Below are 17,599 nucleotides of genomic sequence, written 5' to 3'. Positions count from 1 at the left end.
ACACCAACCCCACCAAAAACTGGGGATGATCTCAGGTGCTCCGGAAGGGTAAGCAGATAACTTATACAAGAAGTGACGTAATGATATAACTTGTACTATCCATCATACACAAGTGTTGACGTAAGAATATAACTTGTACTATCCATCCTACACAAGTGCTGACGTAAGAATATAACTTGTACTATCCATCCTACACAAGTGTTGACGTAAGAATATAACTTGTACTATCCATCATACACAAGTGCTGACGTAAGAATATAACTTATACAAGAACTGACGTAATGATATAACTTGTACTATCCATCATAATCAGGAAGAGACTTAAAACATAACTTGTACGTCAGATAGGTCTCAGTTATCATTACTATAATTCATTTATTTTTTGTTGGTAATAAATGCCGCTTTCACCACTATTGTGTATATCATGGCGGACAGTACTTTCATTGGTAGAGAAAGTCGGAATGCCTGGAGAGAACTTTCTGTTGGAAAACTAGCAAACCCATTCAGTTAAGATTTTAGTCAAACGAACCTTATCCCAAACCAGCAATCAAACTCACAACACCAGTGTTGACAAGCCAGAGATCACTGTAGCTTGAATTGAAATACGGTATGGCATTTTCGAAGTAAACAAAATTGCAAAGAAGGACGTAGCAATGGACAACAATAAACGGCATTACGATAATTTCTAGATTAACCGTTTTGTATTTGTACGTTTTGGGTTTGAAGTATCCCTGTTGTTTCTTTGCGTTTTTGTGTCGACAGTTATTCGAGAAACATGTGTCATACGAACAACAACAATATTATACAATTTTTTATCATTTAATTTTAACTGTTACACAGCTGATGTTTCCAATAAACTTGTCTTCATTAAGTACTGAAATAAAAAGATTGTTTTCGTTAATCTATTATAACTGTAAATGTAAGAATTTTACTGCACTCAGCGCAATAAGTGCTAGAATGTTAGAATTCCCCATTCAATCTCTATTATATCTATTATTAAGGAGATATTAAGCTTCTCAATGATCAAAATCAGTGTTTGTCAAACTGCTATATATCCAATAAGTGCGCATGTTGACAAAAAAATGTCTGCAGTGTTGCTTGAGGCCAAAATATTTGAAAATCCAAAACTCATTAAAATTTGAAGAGCTCATAAAACGTAAAAGGACCAAAAGTATATGCAGCTCAGTGAATATAAAGTAAATTAAGTATTTACTTTTAAACTAAAACTAGAAATCAGGCATTTTTTTTAGCTTGTATTATTTGAATATTAAACATGCATAACTGGTCGAAGAAAATATTTTTATTTATTCAGACTAAATGGAAAATACAGGTCATCAATTCATTATCATAATGGCTTTTATATAAATTTGTAGTTTGGCTTTGCACACACTGTTTCCATTCAAAAGCATACTAAAACGTTGATACAATACAAGGAAAATCAAGAAAATTACAAATGTCGCGGTTTGAAAGACAGTTCGTGGTTCTGTTGTGCTATTTTGTGTGCTGTCCTATGTTGTTTTACGTGTTCGTTTTTATTCCTTGGTTAGCATGTCGAAATGTACTATTGTATTGTTTATTTGTGTATTTCTCTGTCTTGAATGTTCTTGCATTTATTTGTACTGTATTCCTGTCATGTAATGTTGTCATTTTAGTGTTATATTTAACATTGCCATAAAAGCGCGAGGTTTGGCTAGCCACAAAACCAGGTTCAACCCACCATTTTTTCTTAAAATGTCCTGTACCAAGTCAGGAAAATGGCAGTTGTTATCTTATAGTTCGTTTCTGTGTGTGTTGCATTGTCTTTTGTTTTTTTGTTCGCTTCAGTGTTTCTGTTGTTTCGTTGTTTTCCTCTTATAGTTGATGTGTTTCCCTCGGTTTTAGTTTGTAACCCGGATTTGTTTTTTCTCAATCGATTTGTGACTTTCGAACAGCGGTATACTACTGTTGCCTTTATTTTTCATTAGGGGTAATTCGTGAAATGTGAATTGTATTGATTTAAAATTATTACCTTGGAACTTGGCAATGTCGTATTATTTTAAGAGCTTTATTTGTAATTTTCAATTCTACACAACATTTGAACGAAATACCCGATTCAGCTATTAATTTAAGGACATATGGATTATACATCGATGAGTCAAACATGATCAATAGGTAAATATTTAAAGCTTATGTCAAACTTTAAATAACCACGGCTTTAAACCAAATGTCCTTTTTTTTAACGAGGCTATCAAAGGTTTTGAATCATTTTTATATTCCTAATACCACCACACGAAGATACGACAAGAGACAACCGCTAATGATGTACTTGACAGGCACATTCATAAGATTTTTTCAACACGTCTGGATTTGGGAGCCAATTGCGGCTCGTTTCTGAACAGGAACAGGAACTGCCCACTTGTCTGAATTAACGTTATATATTTGGATAGAATTTGTTCCACTTATCTTTCATTTTGTGTCTACTGTAAATTGATTGTACACTATTATCTATCATGTTAGAATTCCCCATTCAATTTATATTATATCTATTGTTAAGGAGATATTAAGCATCTCATTGATCAAAATCAGTGTTTGTCAAACTGCTATATATCCAATGAAACTTACATGCAACATTTCAATCCGCAGCACCCATCATCATGGCTTGCTTCATAATATATACACTTGGTCCTACAATTCCCCCAAGCAGGACAGTCTACAACACCTGTAAAATCATTGAATGGGTTTATAATACATATTTTCGCAACATTACAAACAATAGTTATTCAATTTTTAGCATAGCATATTTTTACTGTTGTTTGTCTTTATGTCTTTCATCTACTGTTATGTCTATCTATCTGTGAATAAAGGTTTTTGATTTCCCTTTCATGTATTTTCATATTTTTTTTTAATAATATTGATCTGATGACCGTATTTTGTTTTATTCAAAAATGTGTTTTTTTTTAATTTATAACTACAGCAAATTTCAATAAAAACAATATATCCATATTGTCATGCCAGTCTAGAAGTGTTGAACTACGGGTATAATGAAACCCTCGGGAACTTACAGTCAACTAGTAGACATATCACATAAATGATTTATAATTTTGTACCAATATTAGCCCATTTATTCTCATTTTTTTTTCAAAAAGTCCTGCCATGAACCCGAATAGGATAAGTCATGTTATTCTCATATTCCTGATTCGAGGTTAGAAGTTGTCATAATCATTTATTTCAAACGGTCCATATTTTTTGCTATAAATAACGACCTTATAGTGAATATTTAGATTTTTGGTTTATAGCTCTTCGACGTTTTCGGTCCTTATACATCCTTGGCTTTCAAATATTCGGCTTTGAGCGTTCCTGGTGAAGGTAAATCCAGAAAAGCGCTTCGGACGCATGAAATTGATAACGTGTTTTCATTTTTTTAGAGCTTATAAAACGAACTAGAACTGTAACACGCATAACGTCAACCTTTTCAGTGATAATAACCTAGGATCATAGATCACCTGAGGTCGATTCTTTCGGGACGTTTTGAGACGTACAATTTTTAAATGATAATAACTTAGGATCATGGATGATCTATTCTTTTGGAAGTTTTCAAAGATAAGAAAGTAGGTATTTATCCACAAAAAAATGCAAAATAGTTTGAAATCAAAACATTTTCAGAAATTTAACGGAAAAGTAAAAGAAAACACTTAAATGATTTTAAGGGGTAAACGAAAATGTGACAGCAACCAAACGACATACATTAACGACATATAGAAAAAATAATTCTTTATTGTTTAATCAGTTATTCCAAATTTTTATTAAGTTTGCATTTATTTGGAAATATTTGGCACCAAGCATCACTGAAGATACAATATTTGTCGATATGGCCATATGATGTAGTTACATGTGTACCCCTTATGTTATTTATGCATTATCTAGTGAATTGGTCTGTCAAACTTTATATTGCTGAATGATCTTCTAATTGAATAGAGTTGATGATTTTGTGGTATGTAGTGTGTAGGATTTGACAATTGAATCTAACTATTCATGCTGTTTACAGACTTTCTGCTCTGTATAAATGATCTTTTGGCGCTTAACCTTTTCTATGACTTTCCTTTAAGATGAATTTCATTTGTGTTCAGAATTTTTAAATTCTTAGACTTGACATTTTTGATGGCTTAATAATCTCTAGGAATGAATATAGTTTGAACATATTGAAAGTTGTTCTATCTGTGTCTTGTCGAAGATCCGATTTGAATACTTTTAGATGGTGAACGATTAAAATGAAATCGTATTCTTCACTTTTGTTTGTTTGTTTGTTTTTTTTTAATTTTTTGTCTGTTGCATTAGAAGAAAAATGTTTTATTAATGAGGTTTGATTAGTACATTAGTTGCTATATTAATTTTCAACTTTGCAAATGACATTGTTTGTTGAAGTTGGAATGATTCAAGACTTTCTAATCTATGGGAGTTCATATTTTAAAGCCGGTAGATTTTTTTTCAGATTTATCGGTGATTTGCTGTTAATTTTGTTTAAAGATTTTCTGATATAGAAATATTTCGTATGTTTAAGGTTTTTTTTTCGTCCCAAATTTTTTTTTTATTAAATATTAATATTTTTATTTAATTTTGTATGACTATTTTTCAGTAAAGTAGGATTAATTATAAATGTTCCACCTAACATTTTGTGATTATCTGTGAAAGCTACATGTAAATTGCTTACATGGTTCAGGTGTCGTTGTCATAATAGGTGTCGTTGGTTCAGGTGTCGTTGTCGTAATAGGTGTACAACAAAACCTGGTGCCACAACATCCGTTTGGATCTTTCATTCCATTACATGTTTCACCTTCATTCATACATGTAGAACCATTAGGACATGTGTCTATGAATAAAAGGGTGAGTGATTAACAGATTTTTTACAGCAGAGACTGCTTTGTGATGAATTAAAAAAAAATACTAAATTTAAATTCATATTTTGAAGAAACAGAGATACCAAAATGGCAAAAAAGGAAAAAAAAACCAAATAAACCAGTGCTCTAGAGTTTCATTGAAAACAAATTGAAAAAACAACCTCCATCATAAACAGAGATGTATTCTATCGCTAAGGTGGGTAAGCAGATTCTGATTCATTTATTATAACCCGAATACGGAGAAATAATGGAATACTTCATGTTTCAGTGAAATTTGTTTATTTTGGACGGTTTTCGTTTGTATTGATATAAGATACGTTCATACTTGTTCTAATCATAAAACAAACGCCCCCAACACCGGGGTTTTCCTGCATTGTTAAGGAATAGATAATCAAATCCATTTCTACTTGTGACATCCTTATAGTGGTATGTAATAAACCAATCAAAGATACCAGGAGTACAAATTTGTACGCCAGACGCGCGTTTCGTCTACAAACTACTCACCAGTGACGCTGGAATGAAAAAAAAATAAAATGGGTCAAATAAAGAATGACGTTTTGAAGAACGTTGAAAACCAAAACAAAAGTCGTTAAAAACCAAATGGTTTTCTTATGTGGGAAAAATTTAAATTCTAAGTTCAAAAACAATTTTGTCTTTATTTTTCAATATCTCACTGACAATAGATTGAAAATATTCAGATGGAAACTTATTTACTACATTTTGCCATGTAATGAACTTTTAAAAAAGTGGAAAATTACTGAGGACAACTTATGTAAGCATTGTAAAGAAAAAGAAAACTGTGAACACTTTTTTGTCAATTGCTCATTTAATACTTTCTAAATATAGTAATGCAATTAATGAACTCCCTTGGTATAGACAAAGACATTATAAGTCTTGAAAATTTAGTAACAGGGTACAAAATTGAAGACCCAGCATACTTTGATATTAATTACATACTAACAATAATATCCTTTTTAATATATAAAGCACATTTATCATAGAAAAGAAGACAAAAAAAATAAACATTTAAAAAAAATTTTAGAAAGAAATTTCAGATATTATTGAAAAGAACAATTTTAATAACAAAAAAAACAGTAAGATAATTCTAAAACAAATAGATTGATTGAAAAGTATCAAATGAATCAGGAATAAATCTATTTCAGATGTTTTGAAACAATACTTATATAGCAAGTACAGAACACTGTATGCAAAATTGTTAATTGTGTACAAGCCGAATATGGTCATGTTTATTCACAGGTTCAACCATGCATGTCAGCATGTGTCCAAGATATGTTTGTAAGCATGTTCAACCATGCATGAGTCACGACATGTAACATACGGTATTTTTAGATTTCATAATGTGTGATTCATAAACATTATACAAAAAAAAAGATATACATGTATCATCACGATTATTAATTTATAGTGTAGAGAAATATTGTGTATTCTCAGATGAATAATTTAACTTGTGCAATACATATACACGTCGGCATACAATAGATTAGTAGAAATCTTATAAAACAAAAACTTGTATACTCACCAAATTTTATCAAACAAGTTAAATACTGTTTATAACAAGAATATTTAGACACATTCGAGATCATCCGATAGTGCACATGTTTGCTGAATCAGCACTGTGCCAAAATTTAAAATTGAACACGGATCATATTTTCGTATGGATAACGGAGTGGATTCTGGAAAAGTTATGTATAAAAAAAAGGAAAGAAAAAACCAAAGATCTGTATGTGTATTTACAATGATTTATTAAATATATTTGTGAAATCAAAAAATAGAAAACCACAAAATTCCGAAAGTTCTGGCCAAATACAGCTGATGTAGTCGATTTAGAAAATAAAAAGTATTTCGAAAAATTCAAAGTAAGAGATTGAAGATTGGCACACTAATGTCTGTCTAATTAATCTATGTCATGGAATTTCTATACTTTGCTACTCATTCAGAATAATTGTTGAAAATTTGGACGACACAGAATATCTTCCAAATGAATCAATTTTGCGTATGTGTACAGCTTTTTGTCTCAATTTTGTATTCATGGCTAGCAGATAGGCCGAACAATAATCATATCGGTCGGTATGAAATCCTACGATAATTATTGCTGAAATAAATTCGTTACTTACCAGTACATTTGCAACATGCATTACCACATTTGCACTTAAAAGTTAGTTTTTCCACATAACCTCCTGATGATGGACATCTATTAGAATGGGAACAATATCCATCTCGTCCGGTACATGCAAAGTTCGGTTTGCCTGTAACTTTATAACAAATTATTTTAGAGTCAAGTAAATCTACGAAAATCTTTAATAGGTAACATATTATACATATTATATTCTTGTTGAATGGATCACCGCTTTAACTAGATAAAACGACAAAAAAAGAAAATATCCACAAAGTCACTTCACAGAAAAATAGCAATTGAACAACATGAACCTCCCCCCCCCCCCTCCCAAAGTCAAATTCTTGAAAGACTGTTAATTATTTCACAAACATTTAATTATAAATGTGCTATGTGCTAAACATTTGTGTTGAAGAACATTTTGATACAGTTATGTGTTATTGTTTCGTAAAAATAGGATGAAAATAAATTGCTAATATCAATAAATTGATTGGTATTTGAAAAACAATACTAAACAACACTTTCTTTCCGATAGAATTTCGATTTTGGCTAAATTTACCTATATTCATTATCTTTCAAACCTGAAGTAAAACGACGAAAAAAAAACAAGAAACAACCAACAAAATCACTTCACAAAAAAATAACAATTAAACAACACGAACCCCAAAGACATATCCCTCAAAGACTATCAATTATTTAACAGCCGTTGATAAATTGAACATGGAAGTCTTACAAATCGGAAGTATGCGGTGTACTTATTTTTAAAATTTAACACAATGTATTCCATATTTTTTTTAATAGCAATGACATACTAAACAGACACAAGTCATGTTAGTTGCTTATATTTGATTTCCCAAACCACTGATTGAGATACATGTATGTAACAACCTCTGCCTACATCGATATATATTTGTAAAATTCTTTTACCATTATTAAAAAGTCCTGAAAAATTTACACTTACCTTTATACTGATTAATCATTGTTATTGCCACAAACAAAACGAGCAGAGTAGTTTTTCCCATGTTAGCTATCTGAAAGGTAATTCAGAGAATGCGTGAAACGACGATGATCTAAATGAGTCGGATCAATGGACCACTGAAGAAATTATGTTGCATTATGGGAATGTTATTGTTGTGAGTTTTTGATTGGTCCATACGTTATTAACGAAGGAATTGCATGATAATGATGGATGTGTGAACGTCCTTGACAACCAAAGGAAAAGGACGTTGGTATTGTACTCCTTATGAACCCATAAAGATAGAAATATAACACTACTTTCTGCAGAGAAAATAATTTTTAATAACAACATATTTATGTTTACGATAATAAAATCATTTCTTCAACCAGCAGAGGTATCGACCACAGTCCAACAAATTGAGACAGTACACGACTGCTCTGATGCATTTAATTGACATGAAGCGACACATGAAATACAAGAAATTATGTTACAATTATTGCATAATAGATCTGAATACGGTCGAAATTATATATATGTATAAATAACTGAAAGTTGAAGGCTACGAGGCTACGAGGTTAAGAGGGTTTTTTTTTTCCTGGCAATTTAATTTATTTTAAAAAGGCATTAGGAAATACAAGAAATTATGTTACAATTATTGCATAATAGATCTGAATACGGTCGAAATTATATATATGTATAAATAACTGAAAGTTGGAGGCTACGAGGCTACGAGGTTAAGAGGGGTTTTTTTTTCCTGGCAATTTAATTTATTTTAAAAAGACATTATGACAAAATATTATTGTTCTTGGCCAAATACTTTTAAACTTTTTCATTTTCTTCAAGTAAAATCTAAATCAATTACAATTAAACTGTGTAACTATCTGAAACATGCATTGAAAATTAGATCATGTATTGTGAATTAATTGTACCTTTATTACATTATGTTTTGTTCTCTGCTATATGTCATTTGTCACATTGTATATACTTGTCTATTTATTGTCATAGCATGTTATTTATGCCTTTGCAAATAAAATATGCATTCATTCATTATATTAATTGCATCTGTTCATATGCATGTTTGCAAATTACTATGTAAATCGAGGTGTGGCCCTAATTTGGTATGTTACTTCAATGAAATTCAGTAACATACTTGATAATTATGTCTTTTTTTTATTACGGATACATTTCGAAATCATAATCATTCAATGAAAACGACATAACAATACGGTATAACAATAGTGTTTACCAGTGCGTATAATTTTGTAAAAAAGAAATGTCTTCAGAATATAAAATCTTTACCACGTTTATATATTAAAAAAGAATTTACGAATTTTGAACATAGTGCTTTGCTGCTCCCTTTTGGTTGTTATAGAAATCATTCGTTGTTCTTTAATCATCAACAAGTATATTCTACAAAACCTAAACTGTTTGATATAATCCATTAAATTATAGATTTAATATATCTATTGGACAAAAACTTTTACAAACTCATGCTGTCAGTATAATACAAATACTTCCTCGAACTTTTTTGTTTACATCTGTTGTTGAATTTTAATCCTAAAAAAATGCATTGTACTTTTAAACATATCTTCCTTGTCTGACAATATGCCTAGCTATCTGATCAATGATTATTGATAATTTTATAACCAAGTGGTCATTGACAAATATTGATAATTTTATAACCAAGCGGTCATTGACAAATATTGATAATTTTATAACCAAGTGGTCATTGACAAATAACATTAACGGTACTACATGAGCATTTCGACAATGCATGTCCCTTCAGTAATACTCGAGTAAAAAACAATTGAATATCAGAAACCTTAAACAAGATATAAAAAGCTTATAAAAAAGGGCCTAAACTCTATCCACATCGAATAAGGAATCTGGGCCCGTATGCATAAAGCTACTTAAGTTAAGATTTTCATTAGTAAACACTTAAGTTAAGGAAACTGCGCCCTTTTTACCTAAGTGGTATGCATAACAAATCTTAAACTAAGTATTTCCTTAGTAAAATCTTAAAGTTGGTTTAAATCATGCCCACAAAACTTAAGTGGTATGCATAAACCCCCTTAAACTAAGAAAACGCCTAAGATTATACTTAAGTATAAGGTACCTATAGAGCTACCTTAAACTTTCCAAAATAGATGAAATCAGTCATGCTATTTTGCAGAAAAATGGATAGATTGGCTACCATTTAATTGATTAATAATTATATCAGAAATATTTCGTTTGTTTATTGCTAAATATTAATGAAGATTAGAATTTTCTTAAAATCACGTATAATCAACAAAACCAAGAGATAACAGAGGGTGGTTTACAATTTCATTCTACCCTTATGTCTCAATCTCGCTATTATGTATTCCTACAATACTCACAGTTTTAACATGCACGAAATTCATCCTATTATTTTTCTTTTAATTCCCCCGTTCATGCATGCTTACATAAATAACATTAAGCGTTTTTGTTTAAATACACCATCTGGTATTGATTGTTAGTACAAAACAGTATGAAGGAAGCGATTGGGGTCTTTCGGCATGCAAAATCCTGTTTTCTGGAGGGACTGGGGACATCGGTTCAATTTTTAAATATGTAGTTTTATTCTAAAGATATAGGGCAAATTTTCCATGAATTTGTTTCACTAACTGGTACAAAATCAGAAAGGTTTTAAGACCTACTCCATGGAATTCGAAGTCGATATAACATACTCATAACATTTAAACCGCATTCAATTATTTTTTCATATTTCCTTAAATGTTCAGTGATATATTGCTGTTAACGAAAATATATCAAATTTCACATTTTGCAAAGAAGGAAGAATTGAACCTAAATAAATTATGGTGTATCCGAAAGATTCGAATAATTTTGTATGATTGCTCAATTTTTTCTAAAATCTATAAAGAATGCATGCAGTTTTGAGTCATCTTTATGCATTGCTAACTTTCAAGTGAAATATTCGGATATACGCTAAGATGATGATAATACCTTACAGTAAACATAAGAATCGGATAATGTGTGTTTTAGTAAAGATTGGAGGACTTTAATTTAAAAAGTAACCCTGTTTTGATTTGAATTCATGGGAAATTGATCCTATCCCCCTTTATAATTGTTGTCAGAAGGTAAGTGATAAAAATGTTTGATTTAAATCGAAATCGATTTTAAAAATAATCTTGATCATGTATTGTAAGAGTTGAAAAATATATGCATGGTTGTCTCTAGAAAAAAGCATGCCCCTCTATCAAGCAACACCCATGATAGATGAATGGTCGGTGTCTTAGAGATGGGACAAATCAGATAAATACGTTTTTTTGGAACTTTTTTTAAACTAAGATTTTACTAGTATATACCATTATTATGCTAGATGATTTGATACAAGATAATGTTGAGCATCCATTTAGCGACTCCTCATGTGACTTTTGTTTGCAATAAAAAAAAATGCTAGTGGATAATTTTAAATATTTTGATATATTATCATTTATCATTCCATGCATAAGTTACCCCACTTCTCTTCTATCTCTTAAGAATCTCTCCTCATGAGATTTTCTGTACTTATTATATTGTAATTTCCTTCTATCCCCATGGGTGGCGAGGGAATATAAATACGGTCAGTTTGATATTCTTCCGACAGGCAGTAAAACCCTTGCCAAAGTAGGGCGTCCGTTTGGCTGTGCTGGATGTATAAGTTCGCAGCCACGTCCGTTCAGAATTGGTACTTTAAGTCCGATGCCTCGTGTAGAGAGAGTGCCACGCTCTCTTCACGTTAAGAACCCTTGCAACAATTTTTGAGGGGTCTGTAGGTGGCCTGTTGCGAGGCAAAATGTCTGTCCCTATCCAATAGACCTTCATGTTACCCGACCTTCAGGATCTACCTGTTGTATTCATAGTCTCGATTTATTGTTAATTTGATCTCGTCCTGAACATCAATGAAATATTTGCCACTGGACGTTAAGCAAGCAGCATTAAATCAATCAATTTCTTTCCAAGCCCCTATTCTCTTCTGTAGTAAAAGAAGGGGGAATTTTGCATTACAAATATTATTTTCTTCCCATGCTCGTCCATCAAAACTACCTTTTTAATTGGTTACGTATTTTTTAATTGTTTTACACACCAACATCAATTCAACCTAAGGTATACCCTATACGCTAATATCTATTATTCTATGAAGACATGAATGAATACAATATATATAGTATTACAGACAGCCCAGCAAGCATAGTGGACAACGGAATTTATTGATTATTTAAATATATGTATCTTAATATATATTCATAATTACTCTAAATATCAGTACAACAATGTTAAATCTGCAAATTTGCAGAAGCAAATTTTTGTTCTTCCCTCGCCGGGAATCGAACTCATGCTATTGGGATATCGAGACAACACCGCCTGCACTGTGTCCATCGCTCTAGACCCCTCGGCCACCTAGACGGAACAAAATTCAGCTTTCGGTGGCCTAGTTTTACCTTTCCTCGTCAGTAGAATCTAGAGTTGTAACACAGTACATGATATATTAGGCATGAATATGGAATTGATACAGTCACAGAAATAATTATTTTGATAAGTACGTCTAAACAAGTGACAACTCTTCGACAGATGCATCCATTGGATCACCCGTGAAGGTGATACACGGCTGAAAACACATATTATATTCATAAATTACTCTAAATATCAGCACACCAATGTTAAATCTGCAAATTTGCGGAAGCAAATTGTTGTTCTTCCCTCGCCGGGATTTGAACTCATGCTATTAGGATATAGAGACATCATCGTCTTAATGTATATATATATATATATATATATATATACATATGAAAAAACGATAATCACAATTACCCCGAATTAGGAAATCATGGATATACTATTAGGTACAACTTAGCTAGAATAATGTAAACCTAATACAAACAATTAGAGTTAACATGGATGAAAACTGAATAACAGAATAAATGAATAACTCGATCATGAACGACCTCACCGGCCAGGAACAACCAAACAAACCCAATAATGGAATAAACTGGAAACCTGGGTCCGACCCAATGCGACAAGTCGTCTCACGAGACATACTCGGACGTGTAAAGTTTTGAAAACATATAAATACATGTATCATAATATATTCATTATATGAATGGAACTTGAATGTTGCTCTGTCTGCGGCGGGCTAGAAAGTTATAGTCTCTGGGAAAAAATTTCCCGCTATAAAATTAGTCACGTGTCTTATACCTAGTGACGTAAACTTTTTAAACTATACGCTAGTACCGTAAATACAATAATTTCTCCCTATACTAACGAAACGTGAGAAATTATACTTTTTGAAAAAATAGTGTATTGTTCAATCAATGTAAATAATCAAAACAAACTTTTACACGGAAGAAAACATGCGATGAGCTAACATATATCATAAGGTAATTAGAGAAAGGTTCCGATTTAGGTATTCCTTAGTTAAGTGAAGACTTAAGTAATTTTATGCATACGACTTAAGAATTTTACTTAACTAAGGGAATTCTCCGTGAAATCTAAGTTTAAGGAACACTTAAGTTAAGATGTTTTATGCATACGGGCCCAGACCTATGGATGAGGGAGACATATTCTTTAATTCATGAATGATTACCACGAAAAAAGAGCAAATGTCATAAAAACAATGTGCGTTTGAAGTACTCCCTATTGAAACCTTCGGGAACGAATTAAGACCAACGAATCGAAACAGTTCACGACTGCTCTGATGGATTTAATTGACATGAAGCAATATATGAAATACAAGAACGTTTCGTTACAATTATTGCATAATAGATCTACATACGGTCGGAATTATATATAGGTTTGAACGTTGTTTTCAATTTAGACTTGTATATATATATATATATATATATATATATATATATATATATATATATATATATATATATATATATATATGAATAACTGACAGTTTGAGGCTACGAACGAGGTTAAATCGAGTCTTGTAGTTTATGTTGGGAGTTTCTCTTATTTTCTGTGGTTTCTAGATAATTGTAACAAATAATTAAATGTTAAAAGAACTGCAGAAGAAGTGTTGCTTGCAATAAAATCCTTGAAAAATTAGAAATCATGTGGTTCTGATGGGATAACAAATGAAATGTTGAAAATATCTTGTACTATGAATGTTGACATGTATGTAAAATTATTTAACTTAATTCTTTTTACTGGTTTATATCCTTCTAAAGTGAGGGAAAATCACATTAAACCAGTATTTGAAGGAAGATGTTTTAATAACCCCCCCCCCCAAACTACAGAGGTATAGCCCTTTCTAGCTGCTTATTATTGATAAATCTTTCAAATCAACCAAAAGAATATATATGCATGTTTTATTGACTTTAAAAACGCTTTAGACACTATAAATAGAGAGGCCCTGCTACACAAACTTGCTGAATATAACATAAAGGTCCCTTTTTTCAATATTTTAAAAGATATGTACAAAGAAATTATATTTGCAATTAAAGTTCCTGAAGGCATTACTGAGATGTTCCCTTCCACAGTTGGAGTAAAACAAGGCTGTATTTAAAGTCCTACCTTATTTTCTTTTATATAAATGATTTAAGTCCTACCTTATTTTCTTTTAAATAAATGAGTTAACCTCCATTTTTGATAACTTATGTGATCCTGAAACATTACATGATATAAAATTGTCTAGTCTTTTATATGCTGATGACTTAGTATTAATATCAGAATCTTCAGATGGATTACAAAATTGTCTAAACAAGTTAAACACTTACTGTGAGAAATGGAACTTGACCGTCAAACTTGACAAAAGCAATGATATTTAATAAAAGTGGTAAAAAGCTTACTAAAGACAACTTTATTTTGAAAAATTTATTAATTGAATGTTGCACAGAATACAAATATTTAGGTATATTATTCAAGCCATTGGGAATTCTCACTAATACTGTAAATCTCCTTTGTAAAAAAGCGTTAACGGCATTGTTTTGTATTAAAAAAAATGCTTTATTCAGATGAGATGGATGTTTTTTTTTCAATATGAAACTTTTTAATTCTTGTGTTAGCCCAATATTACTGTATTGCAGTGAGATGTGGTCACTAAATATTAGGAAATTTTTATTACAAGAATGATCAAAAATATATTCGCCATTTAATTTTGTAATATTATAATTTACGTTACTCCAACTTGCACTAAAAACACAACTCTTATGTTGTCATATTGTAGTAGTTTTTTTGCCGAATAAGAAAATCATTTGAATAAAGAAGATTGAATATACTGAATTACTATTACCAAACGAAATTGTTTATGAATAATAGTACTCTAATTTTCATTTTCAATGATTCTTCGTATAAAATCACAAATCATTTGCTTAAAAATGGTCTGGAAGTACGCTCGAATAAAATGGTTTCGAAAAGCAAAAACGGTGGTGAGTAGAAAAAAACAAAATACCCCATAACAGATAGGCAAAATAAAGTATAATGTCAATTTTACAGAACAATCAGAACGAGTTGCATCTTCATTTATATCATAAAGAAATTATCTGAATTTCTGGAAATTAACAGGTTATATGTCTTATATAATTTCGGCTATTAGATAAATGGTATAGTCAAGGCCTAAGACGTTAATATGACTAACGATCTGACTAATTATTATTGTTTACATCATAAATAGTTTTAACATCAAATTAAGTATGTCAATAGTCCAACAGAGATGACGGACAAATCATATTAAGTAGTGGTTAAAATACCATTACGGTATATATAAAACATAATGGTGCACATCATTTGAATAAGGTCGCATTTGATGACTACAATAAATGGTTTCATATTATCAACGGTAACTGGAAACTGTATAATTACCTTAATATGTCTTGTTGGTTGCTGTCTTATATCCTTTTATTCGAAACAATTTAGATAATTTCTCATCATTGTTTACGTCTTCATGAAAACTAATTAGGTTCTCGAAATCCACTAAGTTAATTAAAGTTCACTAATATGAATCTTTTTTTATTCACTAATTCACTCACAAAAAGGTTCGTGTAAAAATCCAAAAAAACGAACAGTTTCCCCTCGTGGCTCAATTTATTTTTCGTATCATTTTTGTGATATTTAAATTGTTTTATATTGAAACAACAAGTCTACTTAGATGGAAGTCGTCGGGATTGAATAATAATAAATTTATTTATTAAAGTGTCACATATTGATTGTCATAAAACATCTACAACATTTGTAATATTTGCACATAAAACAATCAATATCCAGCCTTAAAAATCTTATTTATGAGACACTAACAGTAAAAACTTTGTATAATATTATCAAAGTTAAAACAAATAAACATTGCTCATTATACATGTTAAAAGTGTTCCTTATATCTGTAAACTTGTAAAAAAAATCTTAGTATATAAAAATGTCTTTACTATGGTTGAAATAGACGTATAAAAAGCCTCGTAATTATCGTCTGTAATAAAAAATCTACTGATACAAAATATTTGCGGGTAAGAACAGTTATAAATTCTAAATATAATAATATACTATGAAAATAATTTTCTGCGAATAAGATACTAATGTAATATTTTACAAAAGTAATGTTGGATATTTGAACAGTTCATGGTTTTTATAAATTTATCCTCAATATTAAGGTTGTTGAAGTGAAGTCAAACAAACTTCAAACCTAAGGGAATATTTCAACATAATAAGTAGCTTTCCAAAACAGAATTTGAAAAATGAGAAAATAGGGGGCCAAAACGGGGGCTTATCGCACCTTGTCCTTTATAACGTGTTGTTTTCATTTTTACATTTTTCGACATTGATACTATTTTGAAATCACTAAATAAACTCCATATCATCAAAGGAAACATATATATGGCACGCCTGAACCACTTTTATAGATAATCCTAAATTATCTCAGATAAACTAGGATTATCTCAGATAAACTAGCATTATCTCACTATTTTACATTAAGCTCAGATAAACCGGGATTATCTCGATTTTTTTCAGATAATCCCGATTTATCTCAGAATTTTAAGATAAACCGGGATTTTCTCAGCTTAATGCATATTTGAGATAATTCATTATATTCCTCACAAAATTAGATAAATAATTAACTGGAGAAAATCCGGGATTATCTGAAAATTCTGAGATAATCCGGGATTATCTGAGAATTTTGAGAAAATCGATTAACTGAAAAAAAGTAGCCAATAGAAAGCCACGACACATTCGAGGAAAATTTCATGGTCATAAGGGATAAGATATAGATACAATGGTGCATCTATACAGATAGAGAAGAATGAAAGATTACGCTCTTACGGGAAACGTTTTAGAAGTTTTAAATTTCCAAATTTGATAAAAATAACAATTGATTTATTCAGGATGTACATGTATGACAAATGTATCGATAATAATGAAGATCAGAGGGATCTAGAATTTAGAAGTTTGTCTTGAGAGGTTTTTTTTAAGAGAATTTGAATGTTATATCCGTATTTGTCTTTATGAAGATAGTGAAATATGTTACATAAATCTGGCATCCGCACAATTAACTAGGACAAATAACTAAAATATTGAAGTAAGTTAAGCAAAGTTGAAATACACCATTTCGAAGTTCTAATGAGTTTTCTTTTAGAAAGTTATAATCTTTAAAAAAAAAATATCACGCGCCGTTTTTCT

The 17,599-nt window shown here is 30.7% G+C and overlaps 1 protein-coding gene across 1 annotated transcript; it reads right to left on the bottom strand.

Annotated features, from left to right (window-relative positions):
* Window positions 1-800: 800 nt before the first annotated feature.
* Window positions 801-8,112, bottom strand: LOC127716685 (uncharacterized). Its single transcript, XM_052222921.1, has 5 exons — window positions 7,970-8,112; window positions 7,010-7,147; window positions 4,688-4,846; window positions 2,602-2,698; window positions 801-874 (listed from the first exon to the last, which is right to left on the bottom strand). Exons 1-5 carry the CDS (start codon window positions 8,028-8,030, stop codon window positions 868-870), a joined length of 462 nt encoding a protein of 153 aa, XP_052078881.1. The 5' UTR covers window positions 8,031-8,112; the 3' UTR covers window positions 801-867.
* Window positions 8,113-17,599: the final 9,487 nt, after the last annotated feature.

This window comes from Mytilus californianus, unplaced genomic scaffold, assembly GCF_021869535.1.
Source record: "Mytilus californianus isolate M0D057914Y unplaced genomic scaffold, xbMytCali1.0.p SCAF_9, whole genome shotgun sequence".
NCBI classification, from domain to species: Eukaryota; Metazoa; Mollusca; class Bivalvia; order Mytilida; family Mytilidae; genus Mytilus; species Mytilus californianus.
The sequence above is the reverse complement of the archived record's forward strand: the minus strand, read 5'-3'. Positions and strand labels throughout refer to the sequence as shown.

Coding starts and splice junctions, on each gene's coding strand:
- LOC127716685 (XM_052222921.1), bottom strand. CDS start 8,030: ATGGGAAAAACTACTCTGCTCGTTTTGTTTGTGGCAATAACAATGATT. Junction 7,148..7,969: donor AATGATTAATCAGTATAAAG/GTAAGTGTAAAT, acceptor TTTGTTATAAAG/TTACAGGCAAACCGAACTTT. Junction 4,847..7,009: donor TGCATGTTGCAAATGTACTG/GTAAGTAACGAA, acceptor TTTTATTCATAG/ACACATGTCCTAATGGTTCT.